At 33.1% G+C, this 16,114-nt stretch overlaps 2 protein-coding genes across 12 annotated transcripts; one reads left to right on the top strand and one right to left on the bottom strand.

The window, feature by feature from the left end:
- Positions 1-169: 169 nt before the first annotated feature.
- Positions 170-10,652, bottom strand: LOC100777316 (tubby-like F-box protein 8). 11 transcript variants are annotated; one of them, XR_005892230.1, is made up of 14 exons: positions 10,442-10,652; positions 9,836-10,071; positions 9,631-9,718; positions 8,857-8,989; positions 8,491-8,635; positions 8,235-8,376; positions 7,872-7,999; positions 7,491-7,525; positions 5,809-6,765; positions 3,815-3,916; positions 1,790-3,183; positions 725-1,694; positions 460-651; positions 170-362 (listed from the first exon to the last, which is right to left on the bottom strand). XR_005892230.1 is itself a non-coding variant. In XM_014778007.3 (7 exons), exons 1-5 carry the CDS (start codon positions 10,493-10,495, stop codon positions 8,581-8,583), a joined length of 552 nt encoding a protein of 183 aa, XP_014633493.1. In that variant the 5' UTR covers positions 10,496-10,643; the 3' UTR covers positions 7,869-7,999; positions 8,235-8,376; positions 8,491-8,580. The 11 variants fall into 11 exon arrangements, 1 of the variants encoding a protein (XP_014633493.1); XR_005892231.1 differs by having other exon boundaries at positions 6,653-6,765; positions 10,442-10,651; XR_005892228.1 differs by lacking the exon at positions 3,815-3,916 and having other exon boundaries at positions 460-1,694; positions 1,790-2,968; positions 3,049-3,183; positions 8,235-8,382.
- Positions 10,653-13,008: 2,356 nt separating this feature from the next.
- Positions 13,009-14,681, top strand: LOC100812965 (uncharacterized protein At4g19900). Its single transcript, XM_003530224.4, has one exon. The coding sequence runs from the start codon at positions 13,145-13,147 to the stop codon at positions 14,390-14,392; it is 1,248 nt and encodes a 415-aa protein (XP_003530272.2). The 5' UTR covers positions 13,009-13,144; the 3' UTR covers positions 14,393-14,681.
- Positions 14,682-16,114: the final 1,433 nt, after the last annotated feature.

Here is a 16,114-nt window from a genome sequence, read left to right as displayed (position 1 = left end):
CTCAAACTTTAATACGCATGCATGCCATTATGTGTTGTCAATTATGACAATGATGTATCGTACACGTGTAATTGATTTTTGTTGGACCAACTATTTTTTTGCTTAACGAAACGAGTACTTAATAATATTAATTGGTTATTAATGGCTTACAACAAATTATATCGCATAATGAATACAATTACATAAACAATGCATGTTTAGTCTTCATTTAGGTTGACATAGTGTCTTTTAAATGACATCAAGCTTGTGTATTGCTGCATTCCACTAATATATGGAGTTGTCCACCGCTTTGCCTGAGAATAACAATTGCTTGACCACAACAACACTGGAGGCGGTAAGGGACAATGGTCTTTCAAATAAACCTGTTGTACATGAACAAAGATTATATCATGCGGTGACCGACTCAAATGAACCTGGGAAGTCATTGCATAATTGTTATACTAACTATATTCAATGTACCTGTACAAAATGATTTCCAAACATGTGACCAACACATATCATGCGGTGCCCAGAAGAATGAGGTGGTGGTTAACTTCTAAGAGGAAAAAATGTCATGCTTTGTTCTCGGGACAACGATACAAGGATTACGTTATACTGTGATGCAATCACATATCTCATCTCCGTTATATCCATCCACTTGTCCACACTAACCTGAATCAAGCAAACATACACATGCAAGTAATTTAAAGTTTTTTATTAAAAAAAAAAAAACCTAAAAACATACCTTCAAAAACCCATCAACAAGTAGGGACAACTTTAATTGTTCAAATCTCTCTGTGCCACCGAAGAGGTTCATGTACTCATGCGACCACCTGCCAAGTTCTTTAATCAATTCGTTACGCAATAACGACCACGAATCTTCCCCCATACCTAATAAAGCGGCAATGGACCGATATCCATAGTTATCGTCCGCTTTCACATCCACAACGTCACGAATGAAACCTTGAATGAATGGCGCAAATTGATCCAACATCGAGATTATCGTTGTTGGCTGAGGCGGTTCAGAACATGATGCACTACGTTTGACTGAAGAGTTGCTGCTTTGAACAGAATGAAAAACATCAACATACTCCCAGTAAGACAGATCACGCTTTGTGGATCTTTGACTTTTTTTCATCGGTTTCTTCGGTGCACCTTTAGTGTTGACCTTTGATGGAGGAGGGCACATAGAGTTCTGATCAGGGTATGCAATTTCTCAAAGTTTACTTTTTAGAGTTACTTTGCCAGACACATCAAGTTCCTCAAACCTTTTAGATATGGTCTCAATATCTTCCTTGATGCTGACTTCCGCCTCACATAACCCTTGGTCTGAAAAGCAAAGTCTCCTCTAGAAAATATGGACTGACTCTACTGGGATGCTACCAGCAGTATACCTAGAAAGCTCACATGCACAAGGAAGACTGTGCGTGCTTCTCATCACACAACCACAATAAGAGGGATTGTTGCTGAGATAACGTAGACGGTCAACCTCAAAAGCAATCTCATTTAAAGCGTCCCTTGAAACCATCCCAAGAAGCCTCTTGTATAAGGTTTTTTTAAATACATGTCCAACCACATGCGTACTGGTTTCAAAGGATGCTTTAATTTCAATGTGTTGCAGCGTGATCATGTTGTTAATGGCATCCCAAACACTACAAAGGTCTCCAAGGCTATTTTGTAGTACTCTTTTTAGAGCCCAATGAGCTGATTCAACCCTACATTTAAAATACACAACAAACATGAAAAATATATAACAATTAAATACCATTTATTAATAATCCTTACTAACAAAAAAAACAATTCTTAATACCTGTTTGTTGTTGTGTTGCCTAGGTGCATGACCTTATTCGTCCATGTTGTAATAATTTTTTCCTTGTGGGGGATAATCCATGTGTCGTTAACATAGTCAACGAACATCGGCCAAGGCGGTCAAGCAATTTGAAACTTCTGAAGTGACTCAGCGAACTAGTGTTCGGACGGACAATCAACCAAAGTACCCCAGTTATCCATTACATAGTCCCAGACATTTTTTTTGACCGATTAAAGATTTACACTTCGCCTTCGCATTCTTATCGATATGAAACCTGCACAACAAATTTGTACACTCCAGGAACACAGTTTTCTCTGCATTCATCAGTGCTAGGTCTCTATTAGTGACAATAACAACAGGGAGGTGATCGTTTCTTAAAAATAGACCTCGAAATCGTTCCAAAGCCCATACAATATTATTAACACGCTCGGCCTTTAGATATGCAAACCCAGCAGAGAATGTCATCGCCGTTGGTGTCACCCCAACAAAGTCAAGTAGTGGGAGTCTGTACCTGTTTGTTTTGTAGGTACTGTCTATAAAAAAACACCAAATGACATGCATTGCATAACTTTACTGCATTTGGGTGACACCAAAATAGATCACGCACCACAACTTCATCCTTCAATCTATGCCAATGAATGTATTGATCACATTCGAGAAGCTTCATCTGATGTTGCATTTCGGTATCAGCTCCTCTTATTGAAGAACGATTTGCACTTCTTGCATTGTAAATTTGCTTTATCGTGGTGCAACTGTTGGCATTGTGTTCCTTCAACGTTAGCAAGATGTTTTTTGGTTTCACCATCGACTTTGTCATATCAGCAATAATTTTCTTTTTATCCTTAGTCAAGGCCCAGCGTATGGATGTCCAACTAAGGACTTGGCCAATTCATGATTGTGAATCCCACAGATCAACTTCACCATCCAACCTTCCCCTCCATGCACAGGTTTCCCATGAAGCCTGAAGGGACAACCACATTTCCTACTCCCAGTGTCTTTTCTAACGAATTCTTTATTCCTACACTTGTACATACCACTCCTTTCACACCCAATTAAGACAAATGAACTTCTTCCTCTGCTACCGGTATCTGTGTCAGACTTCATAATCACTACAACAAATCCATTTTCATGGGCAACTGTTCGAGCCCACTGCAAAACATCATCTCGAGTACCAATTACCTACAACGCAACCCCAACATATTAATTTTTATACAAAACATCAATTCAACCAAATGACTCAAACTAATCAACATGATTACCTGAGACGTATTAAAAGCATTTGAACAATCAACATGTGGTTCATTCACACCACATTCTTATTCATTATCATAATCATAATCCATATGAACTTCTTGTGACATCATATAGTCATACGTCCATTGATCTTCGTTCATCTTAAGGGCATATGCATCATACACAAGTACATTCAAATTATCATATAACCACATCCAAAAATTGACTACATATTACCTAACAAACATATTAACAACTAATACAAATACATTTAAATTTATAACTACATTATTTACTTAAACTAAACTTAACACTATAATAAACAACTAATAAAACATTTTTCTACTACAACAAAATACAATTATTTTACCTAAATCATTTAATATTATACCAAAATCATTATATCTAATTAAACCAGTTATCCACAATTTAAAATACAGATATTATAAATTATAATATTCATATACATACATATATATATATATATATATATATATATATATATAAATTTTAAAACAGAATTCAATTTTTTTAAAAAAAACTAACATTTCGGAAGAACAACACTGAAATTCCGGAAGAAGTTGTTCCGGAAATCTCTTCCGGAATCACTTCTTCCGGAAGTTGCCACATCAACTTCCGGAATAAGTTGGTCCGAAATTTCACAACTGTTCTTCCGGAACAACTTCCTCCGGTAGTTCAATGTTCTTCCGGAAAAAGTTTTTACCATTTTACTGTTCATCTTCTCTAAAAATCTATCCAGAAAACACAAAAAAAAACCCGATAAATGCGTACCTCCCACGAAATAGGAACAACAACGACTAACACATAAACGGTACCACCAATATTTAAGCTTCACGGAACAACTACTTCACGGGACCACCAAATCTTCAAAAGCTTTTTACGGAAAAGGATAGCAATACCAAGAACACCGAGATGAAGGTGAAACCAAAAAGGTGTAAAACGAAAAAGCAGCGCAGTAAATTTAAAGAAAACAACACAGGAACAAAATCGTCATTAAATATGTATTAAATTTTATTTTATTTTTAGTTATTATTATAAAATTAAATTTATTTTTGACGTTGTTATAAAATTAAAACTATTTTTTTATTATATATTAAGTTTTGTAATACAAATTAAATGTTATCATAATAAATATTTTATATTTTTTTATAAAATATACAAATTAATTAATTTTTATGATTCAAATTATACTAAATTGTCACATAATTTATTATTTAAATTTACATGCACGTAAAAAAGGAATTACAAATATTAGTCATAATTATGTTTACTAATAATTTATGTATAATAATATTATTTATTTTATACCGTAATTTATTTATTAGAAATGAAATTATTAAAAAAATATTGCATTTTAAAAAATCATTTACAAAATAACTTCTGGAAGAACCTTTTTCTGGAAGAAGAAGGTGGTCTTCCGGAAAAACCTACTTCCGGAAAAAATTCCGAAACACGTCCTTCCATAACGTATTCCGGGAGTTCTTCCGGAAGCCCACCTTCTTCTTCCGGAAGAAGGTTCTTCCGGGAGTTTTCCGGAAAGACCTCTTCCGGAATTTTGTCCGAAAGTAGGTTCTTCCGAAATAAGGAATCGCAGAAGGACAATTTCGCCCATTCATTGTTTGTTGGGTGCCCCATCAATATTGTTGGGTGCACGTAGCATGTCCCGAACATATATAGTTTGTATTTAAGCCAACGGGCATGAGATCTATTGGGATTTGCTATTCCCACCACTTTTTACTCTTCCCATCCCATGGTTTATTTGTTATTTCCAAAAAATACCCTGATAGAAACGGTTTCCCTTGAGCAATTGTGTTAGACAGGGTGCAAATTCAATTAACAATGGAAACGTGTTCCATTGTGTATATTTGCTCAACAGAATTGGGTTTCATTGTTTATTGAGGTTACACTTCTCACACAACAAAAATATATTTTGATTAGACAAATGTATATCATAAACACATTTCTGATGTGTATTTCCTAAACAAGAATAATAAAAAAATGTTTTTGTTGTGTATTTGGCAGTCATACACAACCATTGTGTTTCCATCCACTGTGTATTTCTAAATTAATTGTTGGTATTTTTAAAGTTCTATTTTTATGGAGGAAGACACCTAATGTATTAACGAATCACATGATAATTCACTGACACGTGAACAATGTACACATTTTAATTGTGATTTGAACCCTTGATTAGTCATACAATTTTAACTATTTGTTTTTTTTCTTTTTTTATGAAAATTATTTCTTTTTTTGACTCACAGGATAAAACTTTTAATCACTTCTAATCATTATTGTGTATTATGATGATCATCACTACTAGAAAAATCCCATTTTACATCAGTGGAAAACGTATTTCAAAGACGGTGGACGCCCGTCTTTGAAAGAGTGTTGTTGTAGAGGACGGATTTCTACGACGGTCGTAAAAGGACCGTCTTAGAAACACGTGATTTTCTACATCGGTGGTGTTGTAGACACGACTTCTTTTATGACGTGTTCTACGACGGTCCTTTTATGATCGATGTAGAAAGTTATGATTTCTACATCGCTGCCTGCATAGAAATGACTTTGTTTATCACATGTTCTACATCGGTCATTTTACGACGGATGTAGAAAGCTTTATTTTCTAGACATATTCATACATCGGTGCCTATTTATATATAAATTAACCAACATAATGACTTTGTCTCATCATTCAATTTTAAACCCAAAGGTGAAAGGAAAAAGATAATGATATATCAATCAATGAAATGGAAAAGATTACTAACTTTTGGATGGATAATATCCCGGGCTGGCCTTTTCATGCAAAGACAACCCACTTTAACTCCACAAATTATAACTATTCCAGCTGAGGGGTGCTTGAAGCACAAGACCTTTTCCATTATTTCAACCCTTCTCTTTCTAGGCAGACAAATGCTTCAGAAATTTTCATAATTAATTGAACATCAATATATATATGAGTGGCTAGCTACAATGCATGTGGATGAAAGACTAAGGCCTTCTTTTGTCACAATGATGTTAGACAGAAAGATGGAATTCTCATATACAGTAGTATATTAATTACTTATTCTCTTTTTCAAAGCTAATTGTTTTCTCGCTCTAGTCGATTTAAATGCACTATAGAGAGTGGGGTAGACGATGGCATATGCATAATATATTAGGAGAAGATTTTTTTTAAGTTTATCCTTAAAGTGTGTATTTTAGAGTCCATGTACTCTTAAATTTTAGCATGTCTGCAGATCAATTTTTTCACAACGTGTCCATGTCATAATGTTCTTTAAATTATACTATTAAATTGAAGATACACATATTTATACTTGTTCACGTATTTTTTATATTTTATGTTGATTGGTTGGAGATCTTTTTGTTGAGCTATATAAGACGAAATTATAGACAACCTACTCCATTATTTTTTAAATTAAAAATTATGATGATTAAATGTTCTAGAACAAACTATGCAAAAACTGTGTGCTTTTTTTCTTTTTTCCTAGTAGTTGTTTAAAAAGAAATTAGAGAAGGAAAAAAAGATTTATTCAAATCAAACCCAAAGTTATGTATTAGGTAAAATTAAGTGAGATTTAAGACTTTGAGCGTGGAGACAAGGCAATTTACCTCTAGCACCAAAATATGATAGATAGCAGGTTTCCCAGTCTTAGGATAGCAGCAGGTTTCCCAATCTTAGGATAGCAGCAGCTCTGCTTTGTGTCACAGTATGCTCCTGGCCACTGCATGATACATGAAGAATTAATCAGAATAAAATGTGAACACACAAAGACATACATAAATGAATCCAGTAGAAATAAAAAAGAAAGAAAATGAAACACTAAACTATTCATGATCTTTGATGCTTTTTTCCCTTCTATCTCTCTCTCTTTCTCTCTTAATATGAACTTTGGCATTTCACACAAGCAAAAGGAAATAATATTGTTGATAAAAAATATAAAAATAACAATACATCAAAATTAGTTTCCATAATTTTAAGTACTAGTTAATCTAGTTTCTAAAATTATATAAAAATAGCTTTTCAATTTTTGAAATTACCAAATGCTAATCATTTTAGTCTTTATTGTTATAATTTCAAATACTAAAGTAATGTTTTTATAATTTTATTGATTAAATTGACAAATTAGTTTCTAGAATTAACACTTTTACATACTCATATACAAATTAACACTTTTACACGTAAAGAAAAACAACAATACATCAAATTAGTTTTTAGAATTTTATAAGTATTGATCGGTTAATCTAGTTTTTCTTTTTTTTTTTTAAGTATAGGTTAATCAAGTTTCTGAAATTATATATAAATATCATTTCATATATGCAAAGTGCTTTCCCGAGTTCCTGGTTTGGTAGCATTATATTAAGCATGAAAATTAAAATAATAACAAAACACTGAAAGAAGATTCAAGAACTAAAAGGCTTGGAGTTTCAAGAATGAGAATATACTTACATTGTCTTTCTTGCTTTTCGCCTTGATTTTTTTACCTAAAATTCACAACCATGTAAGTTTGCCAAAGTTTTATATCCAACAGCTTATTTTAAGACAAGTTTTAAATGCAGATTGGTACGTAGTCATCTAAAAAAGAAAATGTAGCTGGATATAAATTATTTGAAATATTTAGATAGATACTATAACAATATAGAAATCATGCAATAATCTTTTAGTTTCTTTCATTGATTTGAATTTTGATTATATGCATTGCTGGCAGACATCCCCATCAAAGCAGCCATATAGTAAAATAATTTAGAACTAATCCTTACTAGATCATTATATTGCTGATAATTTTTTATTTTTGATAAACATAGAATTCGTTGAAATTTGAATTACTACCTTTCAATAATGATAACACCACATAGCCATTAGAAGATACAGAGGAAGAAGGGAGAATACTCCAACATGAGCCAACTAAGGAGAATACTTTCAATAATGTTCTCATTCCCACTTGCTTGTAATTCAATCTGAAAAACATCAATAACTCTTATTATTCAATCTTCATAATCTTGCTTGTAATAATGTAAAAGAAACTAGAAAGAGTGTAACTTTACAAATTTGGGTGGGACAAAATGGGAGATTTCCCAAAGCATTATCTATAAAACTATGCCAAATTGTGAACTGGTGGGACCTTTCAAACCTTTTACTATGGACTTTATTAATTGGGGGCATAATACATGCATACAGACATTATACACTTACACAATATCATCCATTGGCTCTGGTCTTTTGACTGAAATTGGTGCCACATCTCCATCATCCAATCTCACTACTATAGGCCTGGGCTTTGTTTGGTTTGTCCTTTTCTTGAGAAAAAGTGATTGCTCTGTCAGCTTGACTAGTTCTGCAGCTTCATCATTTATATTATTGTTAGACTTTGGATCATTTGTAGGAAGATACTCATCTGAAACAATCTCACTCTTCTCCGAAGGAAGACAATATAATCCATCCCACTTACGGTGCTTAATCAAGGATGTGGATTCCTTCAATGGCCCTGAATCTTCATTTTTCAGAACATTGATATCAACATTGTGCTTCAACAGAGAATCTAAAAGGTAAAATTCTCCACATGCAGCAAGAGTGTGGAGAGGAAGCCATTTATCCTGAAAATAATAGTAGTATTGAACATTAAAAAAAGCATTGAAAGTATTCACCAAAGACTAAGTGAATCAGAACCTTTTTCCCTCCGTATACCTTTATCATCATTCGCTCTCTCACACACACACACAAAAATAATAGTCTTACATCTTATACAATTCAACGATTGTTAGTGCAAAATGAATGTCAAGTAGGTCCCAAACGAGTACCAAAAATTAAGTCTTACCTCAGTTTTCCAATGTAAGTACTACTAGATCTTGATATGTTATCTGCATTCATTGATATAATATACTTTGTGCAAGTTGTTCTTCTTGTCCGTTTTGCAGAGAGAAGAAACTTTCCATTTTCAACAAGCAAGACTGCAGGAGTAGAACTGACTTATGAGTCCAAAACAGGTCCAAAAGACAATAACAATAACAATAAGCAACTAAGCAATTAAGCATGATGTGGCATCATCACACCCAATACTAGAGTAACTTGGTAAACCATTAGCTATTATCATAAACTTCAATAAATAAGCACAAGAAACTCATAAGTGGGCCACAGAAAAGAATTTGACCATCATATGTGGCACTTGCCATATATCTAAATTGCACAAACAAGAACTTAGTTTCCATGAAAATTTAGTTACGGCAAACAATTCCCACTATCACTTGGAAGCAGTTAGTAAGATGTAGTTAATGGTACCAAAGGTTGCAATTTATTGAGTAGATTTGCATTCAAGCGTCATGAGCTATCAATACAAGAAAGCATCCACTTGATTCCATCACTTTTCACCAATCCAAACATAGAAATGAATATCATATTCAATTTAGCAAAATCGAAAATCAAGTAAACATAAATAAATTCTACATTCAACCTAGATTCACAAGGAAAAAAATTCAACACATATATCAAATGCCATAAATACATAAATTATACGATAAAAAATCAAAGAAATCACAAAACAAGATGATTATATAAATCCATACAAGTTAGGTGTGAACAACAGAAAACTTACCAGGACTAAGGCAAAGGAAGAGGTGGTATGTCAGCTTAGATTTGTCTCTCTTGATGAAACACTGAATGGGTCCATCCCTATGCCCAGGCTGTAAACAAGAATCAACCAAGCATAAAAATGTAAACTTCAGTCATGGTACAAATTTCATATTTTAATTATTTTAGACATATTTTAGGCATAGAATAGAAGAACAAGAAAATCTTACCTGCTTCAAGGAAACAGGGAAAGTAATCTTCCCACAGAATTCAGGACTGCTGACAATTTCTTTGCACATTTCTCTCCAGGACTTGCACATGGCAGCACATGCAACCACATGCTTACAACCAGGCCATGTACTCTCGCTTGCTTCCAATCTATTAATAACATCACGAAGAAGCTCCAGAAGAAGGCTAGCCCACCGGCTGTTCTGTATAACCGGTGGCTGATCCTGCAACTCGTGGACTGAACTGTGCATAATAAGATCTAAGGCTATGCATAATTGTTAAATAACTGGTGGTAGAAAATGTCCAATAAACAAATGTAAGTGATGAAATTTCCCATGCAAATCAAACCAATTAACGAATAGAAAAACAAGCGTTTAACAAGAGCCAGGGAAGACAGATCAAATGGCACAGATACAACAAAGAGCATCAAATTAAGCAGCAAAAACTAAACCCTAGCTAGATTCTAGAAAAAACCTCAGAGAACTTGAGTTTTCAATAGATCAGTGCTAAGCTCCAATTAAATAAACAAAGCGAAGAAGAAACGCATGTGTAACACGAGATTTGCAAGGAGTGAGCAAAACAGGAGAATAAGAACCCTAGATTCTTACCCGAGTCGATAACCACGAAAAGGACTCGTTCGAGATGATGAAAGAGGAGCTCATGGGCTGATTCCGTTACGGGCGGAGAGGGAGAAGGAGAGGGACTGAGTTACCTCCCTCCTTTTTCTTTTAGCGATGAGCGGAAGCTGATTGAGAAGAAGCAAGGCACGACTGAGAGCTCTCAAGGACAAAGCTAGGTTAACGTTATTATTAATTATTAAAAATAAGTAAATGATTCAAAGACGGTCAAAAGAAAAAAGCCGTCGTTGTACACTAATACAACTACGACGGTCTTTTCCTACCCGTCCTAGTAATTATGAAACTCACCTCCTAGGGCGGTCTTTCAATAACCGGCGTCGTATGCATTTCTTAAAATTACAACATTGCCACCGTGTTACCTTCAACGACATTTTTATTTAACTGGCGTAGTAACCCTGTCGTAAAATGCAATTATTGCAGTAGTGCATATGACAACTTTTAAAGGTGTCTTGTTTCAATGTCTTTATAGTTCAAAATTTCTTAGGACAAGTGAGGACAAGATAGTGTGCACTTTGGACAAGATTCTTAGTACTAATTAGCTAGAAAGGATTATTTTTTTTATCTATAACAACAGATGATTTTTAATTAATATCCAATTAAAATGGTGTTCATACTTATAAATATGAATAATAAATTTGTTGCATGCAGCATGCAGTGGAGGATGAAGCAGTGCGATTACTTGACAATTGATGCAATAGCTTAGTTAGAATTACTCATGATCTTAATTAATGGCTGAGACGTCTCATCTAAGAGATTCAATTTATAACAATAATGTTATTTCAATGAGAGAAAAAAAATTATGCAATAACAGTATAAAAATTTTATATAATCGTTCAATTATATAATAAGTTTATTAACTTTTAACATAACTATCTTAAAGTAATTCAAGTGATGGAGTTGGATGAGTCGGATAAGAAGGAAAAATACATGGCCTTAACCGTAGAGGAGTTCAATTTAAGATTGAAATTGAAGAGGAATTTTGGAAAGTAGCTTGAAAATTGGAATCTCTTTTAAGATAAAAGACAGGAACCAAGCTATGAGGGAGGGTGATAGTAATAGAAAGTACTTTCACTTGACTCTTAATTGGAGAAGAAAAAAGAATATGTTTAAAAAAACTAGGGACCAAAAAATGGAAAAAAAAACATTTAAAGACCAAAAGAAAAATTTGACTATATTTTGGAGATTAAATCATATTATTTGTCTACCTTGAAATGAATATTAGAGACCAAAAATGGTAATTGCAGATTTTGGAAGAATAAAAATCAGAATTTTAGAGGGACCAAAATAAAAATTCACTCATTTAACATGAATTAAAAGCAATGATTACACATTTTAGAGACTGAAAATAAAGATTCTTTTTTTTTTTTATAGGCTCACAATCAAAACTTACTCATTTTATAAAAACTATAAACATATTTACGCTTTTTTAAAAAAATTTATATAAGAAACAATAAGAATAAATTTCCATTTTTTTTATCTTTACATCCTCTATAAAAATATAAAACAAAAAATAGAAATAGAAAATATTTTTTAAGTTCTCTAAGATCCTTGTAATCTCCATTGGCAAAGATACGGGAGGATATTTCCGAATTATACTATCACAAAGCATACCAAATGAAAATAAGCTGACAAGATATATATGTAAAACAATATAACATCATGATTTCACATATTGAATTGGATCGATTTTTTTTAAAAAAATTATCTGATCTAATTACTTTAATTTTAATAATATTTAATTTAATTTAATTTAAAAAATTGAATTAAATTGATTTTTTGGGTTTAACATTACTTTTATTTTTTTGAGAAAAATAATAAATAAAAAGTAAGATATTTTATTTATATATCGTTATATAACTTTTTTTTTATAGGATATAGCTTTTTTTTAAGATGTGTTATTATCTAACTAATAATAGTATAACTTTTTTAAATATAAACTATATAAAATAACATGGGAAAAGATGAGATTCTTATATATACTTGTTACCACAGTTACATAATAAATACAAACCCAATAATCCTCTGCCACATAATAATATTTGGTTAACTTCATAGTTTAATTTATACCATAATTGTACGTTTATCTTCGGCGGCTTTCGAGTTGTCGAAATTTGACATTCACCTCCACACTTTGAATGTTTCAAACAACGACCAACTGACGAGACCTTCCACAAAACTTAATCAAATAATAATAATAATTATTATTATTATTATTATTATTATTATTATTTTCATTTTTAATATTCTACATCACATGTTGAATATTCAGAAGAAAAAAAAACCATCACATGTTGAATTCCCAAGTCTTCCCCAACATGAGGGTTACATGGGGGGCGTTCTGCAGGAGAAAGTTTTTTTATTTCACAATCACTAATATAGTAATTTTAGATAATTAAAACTTTTCTTCAATTTACTAAAGTTAAATTTTCGACTTTCCTATAAGAAAGTTTTTTCGAAAAAGTGGACTAAATTGATTCTCGGAAATCTTGACAATCTTTTTTTTAATAAATATATACCAAATATAAAAAACTTAGTTTTCCAATTTAAGATAGGTGGGAATGTAGAAACTTACCACACACCCAAAGGCTATTATATTGCTTCTGGCTTCTGCATAAGTTTTTTCCAATTTCAACTCTCACCGCAAAGAGAAGAAGAACTTGATCTTGTAACAAAATGCTTGATCACAAACATACCAAGATATCTATATTCTCTTTTATCACATTCTCAGCCATATTTTATCTCATGCTCTGTGATTATCTTATCTACCACGATTCCCTACACCCTGGAACACTAGTAGAAGTGCTGCAACACAGAAATGGAGAAGGGATAAGGTCAACTTTGACTCTCTCACACACCCCTTTACGTTCCATGCAAGAAGAGAACGAAGGAGTTGGTGACAGAAACCATGGAGTACTAGTTGCTCCACTTAATGCCAATGAAGAAGAGAGAATTGCATGGTTTAGAGGGAAGCTTCACGAGTTCAAGATTCTCAATTCAGACAAGTTGAGCAGGCGATTCCATGCTCGGGTTCTGCGATTTTTCAGCCACGAATGCGAGTCTCGATTTTTCATGATTTGGGAGTCCCCTGCAGGCTCATTTGGTGCAAGAGAATTGATGTCCATAGATAGTGTTTTCAAGGTGCATCCCAAGGCATGCTTGGTGATTCTATCAAGGACTTTGGACACCATCCGTAGCTATAGGGTCCTTAAGCCAATTCTTGATGAAGGGTTCAAAGTTCAACCAGTGACCCCAGACTTGCAATTTCTCTTCAAGGGGACTCCAGCTGAAGCATGGTTGAATGAGTTGAAGAAAGGGAAGAAGGACCCTGGTCAGATTTCTCTCTTTCAGAATCTATCAAACTTGATTAGACTTGCAGTTTTGTACAAATATGGTGGTGTCTACCTAGACATAGATTTTGTAGTCTTGAAACCTATATCTTTGTTGAGGAATTCTATTGGAGCACAAAGCATGGATGCTGGGAATAAGCACTGGACTAGACTAAACAATGCAGTTCTGATATTTGACATGAATCATCCACTTCTTCTCAGATTCATTGATGAATTTGTGTTGACTTTTGATGGGAACAGATGGGGGCATAATGGTCCCTACCTTGTTTCCAGAGTGGTTAAGAGACTAGGGGAAAAGCCAGGCTTCAATTTTACAATCTTGCCTCCTATAGCCTTTTATCCAGCAGATTGGAAAAAGATTGGTGGTCTCTTTAGGAAGCCAAAAACTAGAAGTGAATCAAAATTGGTTGATGCCAAACTGCTTCAGCTCAGTGGTGAGAGTTATGGGGTGCATCTATGGAACAAAGAAAGTAGGAGATTGAAGATTGAAGAAGGAAGTGTCATGGAAAGACTAATATCTAATCATTGTGTTACTTGCAAAAACTTAGGCTTCATTTCACCAACCAAGCTTTGAGTTTCTCTCCACAACCAATTTTTTTTTTATTTTAATTCTTCTCATAGGAGGACGAGCCCTGGTGCAGCGGTAAAGTTGTGCCTTGGTGACTTGTTGGTCATGGGTTCGAATCCAGAAACTTGATGTAAATCACACAGCTCAGCTAGTTGTAAAGGAATACTCTTTCAAGACAATAATAGTTTATCTACTTGATCATTCCAAAATTTTCAATAATGTTCAAAATTCAATGCCAATTTGATGGTTCTATCCGAATATTCTACCCCGAATTCTAAGTTTAAGCCGTCTAAATTTCAAAGGGAATCTAAATCTTCCACATCTCCACAAACCAAATCCTGGCAATCTCCTAAAGGACTCTTTCCTAGTCAACTTGCGCTTGCCACTTTTATCATTTCTATAATGAGAGCCAAAATCTCCTTCCACGTAACTACCCTTTGAGGCTAACTCACTTTCTCTCTCGGTTCCAGCAAAAGGGATGGATCCAATTTGCTTGATCATGGCCCAAGGATCCTGGAATTCATGCTCAGAATCACTTTCCCACAAAGATATGGACTTGATAATAGGTGAGCCACTATAAGAGTCAAAATGGGTTGCCAAACTTGTGTGCTCCATGTCAAATAATCTACTCATAGATATGCTTCCTCCTTTCATCAACTCCAACAAAGTGGTTGATTTATGGGGTGAGGAGAAGGATGATGAGGATGCTGCTGAAGATGACAAAGAAGATGATGGCCTATATAGAGATTTTTGGTACCGTATAATCTTCCTGATTTTTTCCTTCTGTTCTTCTGTGTTGATAAACCAGTGGGTATCTACATCTATTTCCTCAGTAATCTCTGATAACATGCTGTGTATAAGGATTCCAATAATATGCGTGATTCAAATAAATTTCCAAGATATAGGTCTTTTGATTTTATACAGAAGGGATAACACAATGGAAAAAATCATTAGAAATGAATTATGAAGCCGGCTGAACTTGACATTTGGTGCACGAATGGACATAGGACACAACAAAATTGAACATGAACTTTTATTGAACACTAAGGAGTTACTGAAAGGGATGCTTTTTTCTTCTTAAATTGATAAATGTTAATTGTAGAAAAAACCGAATATGTAATTTTTTTTTCTTTTTTTTAGTCGACCAGTTAATTTTATATCTCCTGGGATGATATATGTTTCAAGAGAGGGAGAACAAATCCTCCCAAATGCTGACAAAAAGAGACATTCTGACTTTTAAGGTAATTTTATAAAATTCAACAAACTTATCCAAATAATAAGTTATGATTAAATAATAGGATAAAAAATTCAAAACATAACTTTTTTTCTCATGCAAAATAGAGCAAAATAATTTGACTATTTGTGTTGATCTCACTAATAATTACTCTTTTTCTAATTAAAATATACACATTAGTTATTTATGCGATAATCATTCGTACTGGTTATAAATTAAATTTAAATTTAAATTTTTAATTATTTATTTATCATTTTTGTCTCTTTATTTTTTTTATTAATCTTGGGATTCTAGAAATTTCATAATTACATATATATATATATATAATTATATTTTAATTAATTAAATTATTTTTCGACGGTATCTTTGATAAATATGTTATAGGACTAAAAATGAAATATATCCAAAATTAAAGATTTTTAAAAAGTTAAGGACTAAAATGGTGAAAAATAAAAATAAAATAAAAAAGGACTTGTATCTATTTAGAAAGAAAA

The sequence above is a fragment of the Glycine max genome, chromosome 7 (genome assembly GCF_000004515.6).
Source record: "Glycine max cultivar Williams 82 chromosome 7, Glycine_max_v4.0, whole genome shotgun sequence".
Taxonomy (NCBI): Eukaryota; Viridiplantae; Streptophyta; class Magnoliopsida; order Fabales; family Fabaceae; genus Glycine; species Glycine max.
Note: the sequence above shows the minus strand (reverse complement) of the source record. Positions and strands in the feature narration are given on the sequence as shown.

Coding starts and splice junctions, on each gene's coding strand:
- LOC100812965 (XM_003530224.4), top strand. CDS start 13,145: ATGCTTGATCACAAACATACCAAGATATCTATATTCTCTTTTATCACA.
- LOC100777316 (XM_014778007.3), bottom strand. CDS start 10,495: ATGAGCTCCTCTTTCATCATCTCGAACGAGTCCTTTTCGTGGTTATCG. Junction 10,058..10,441: donor TTTCGTGGTTATCGACTCGG/GTAAGAATCTAG, acceptor CACGAGTTGCAG/GATCAGCCACCGGTTATACA. Junction 8,990..9,630: donor CTTCCTTTGCCTTAGTCCTG/GTAAGTTTTCTG, acceptor CTACTCCTGCAG/TCTTGCTTGTTGAAAATGGA.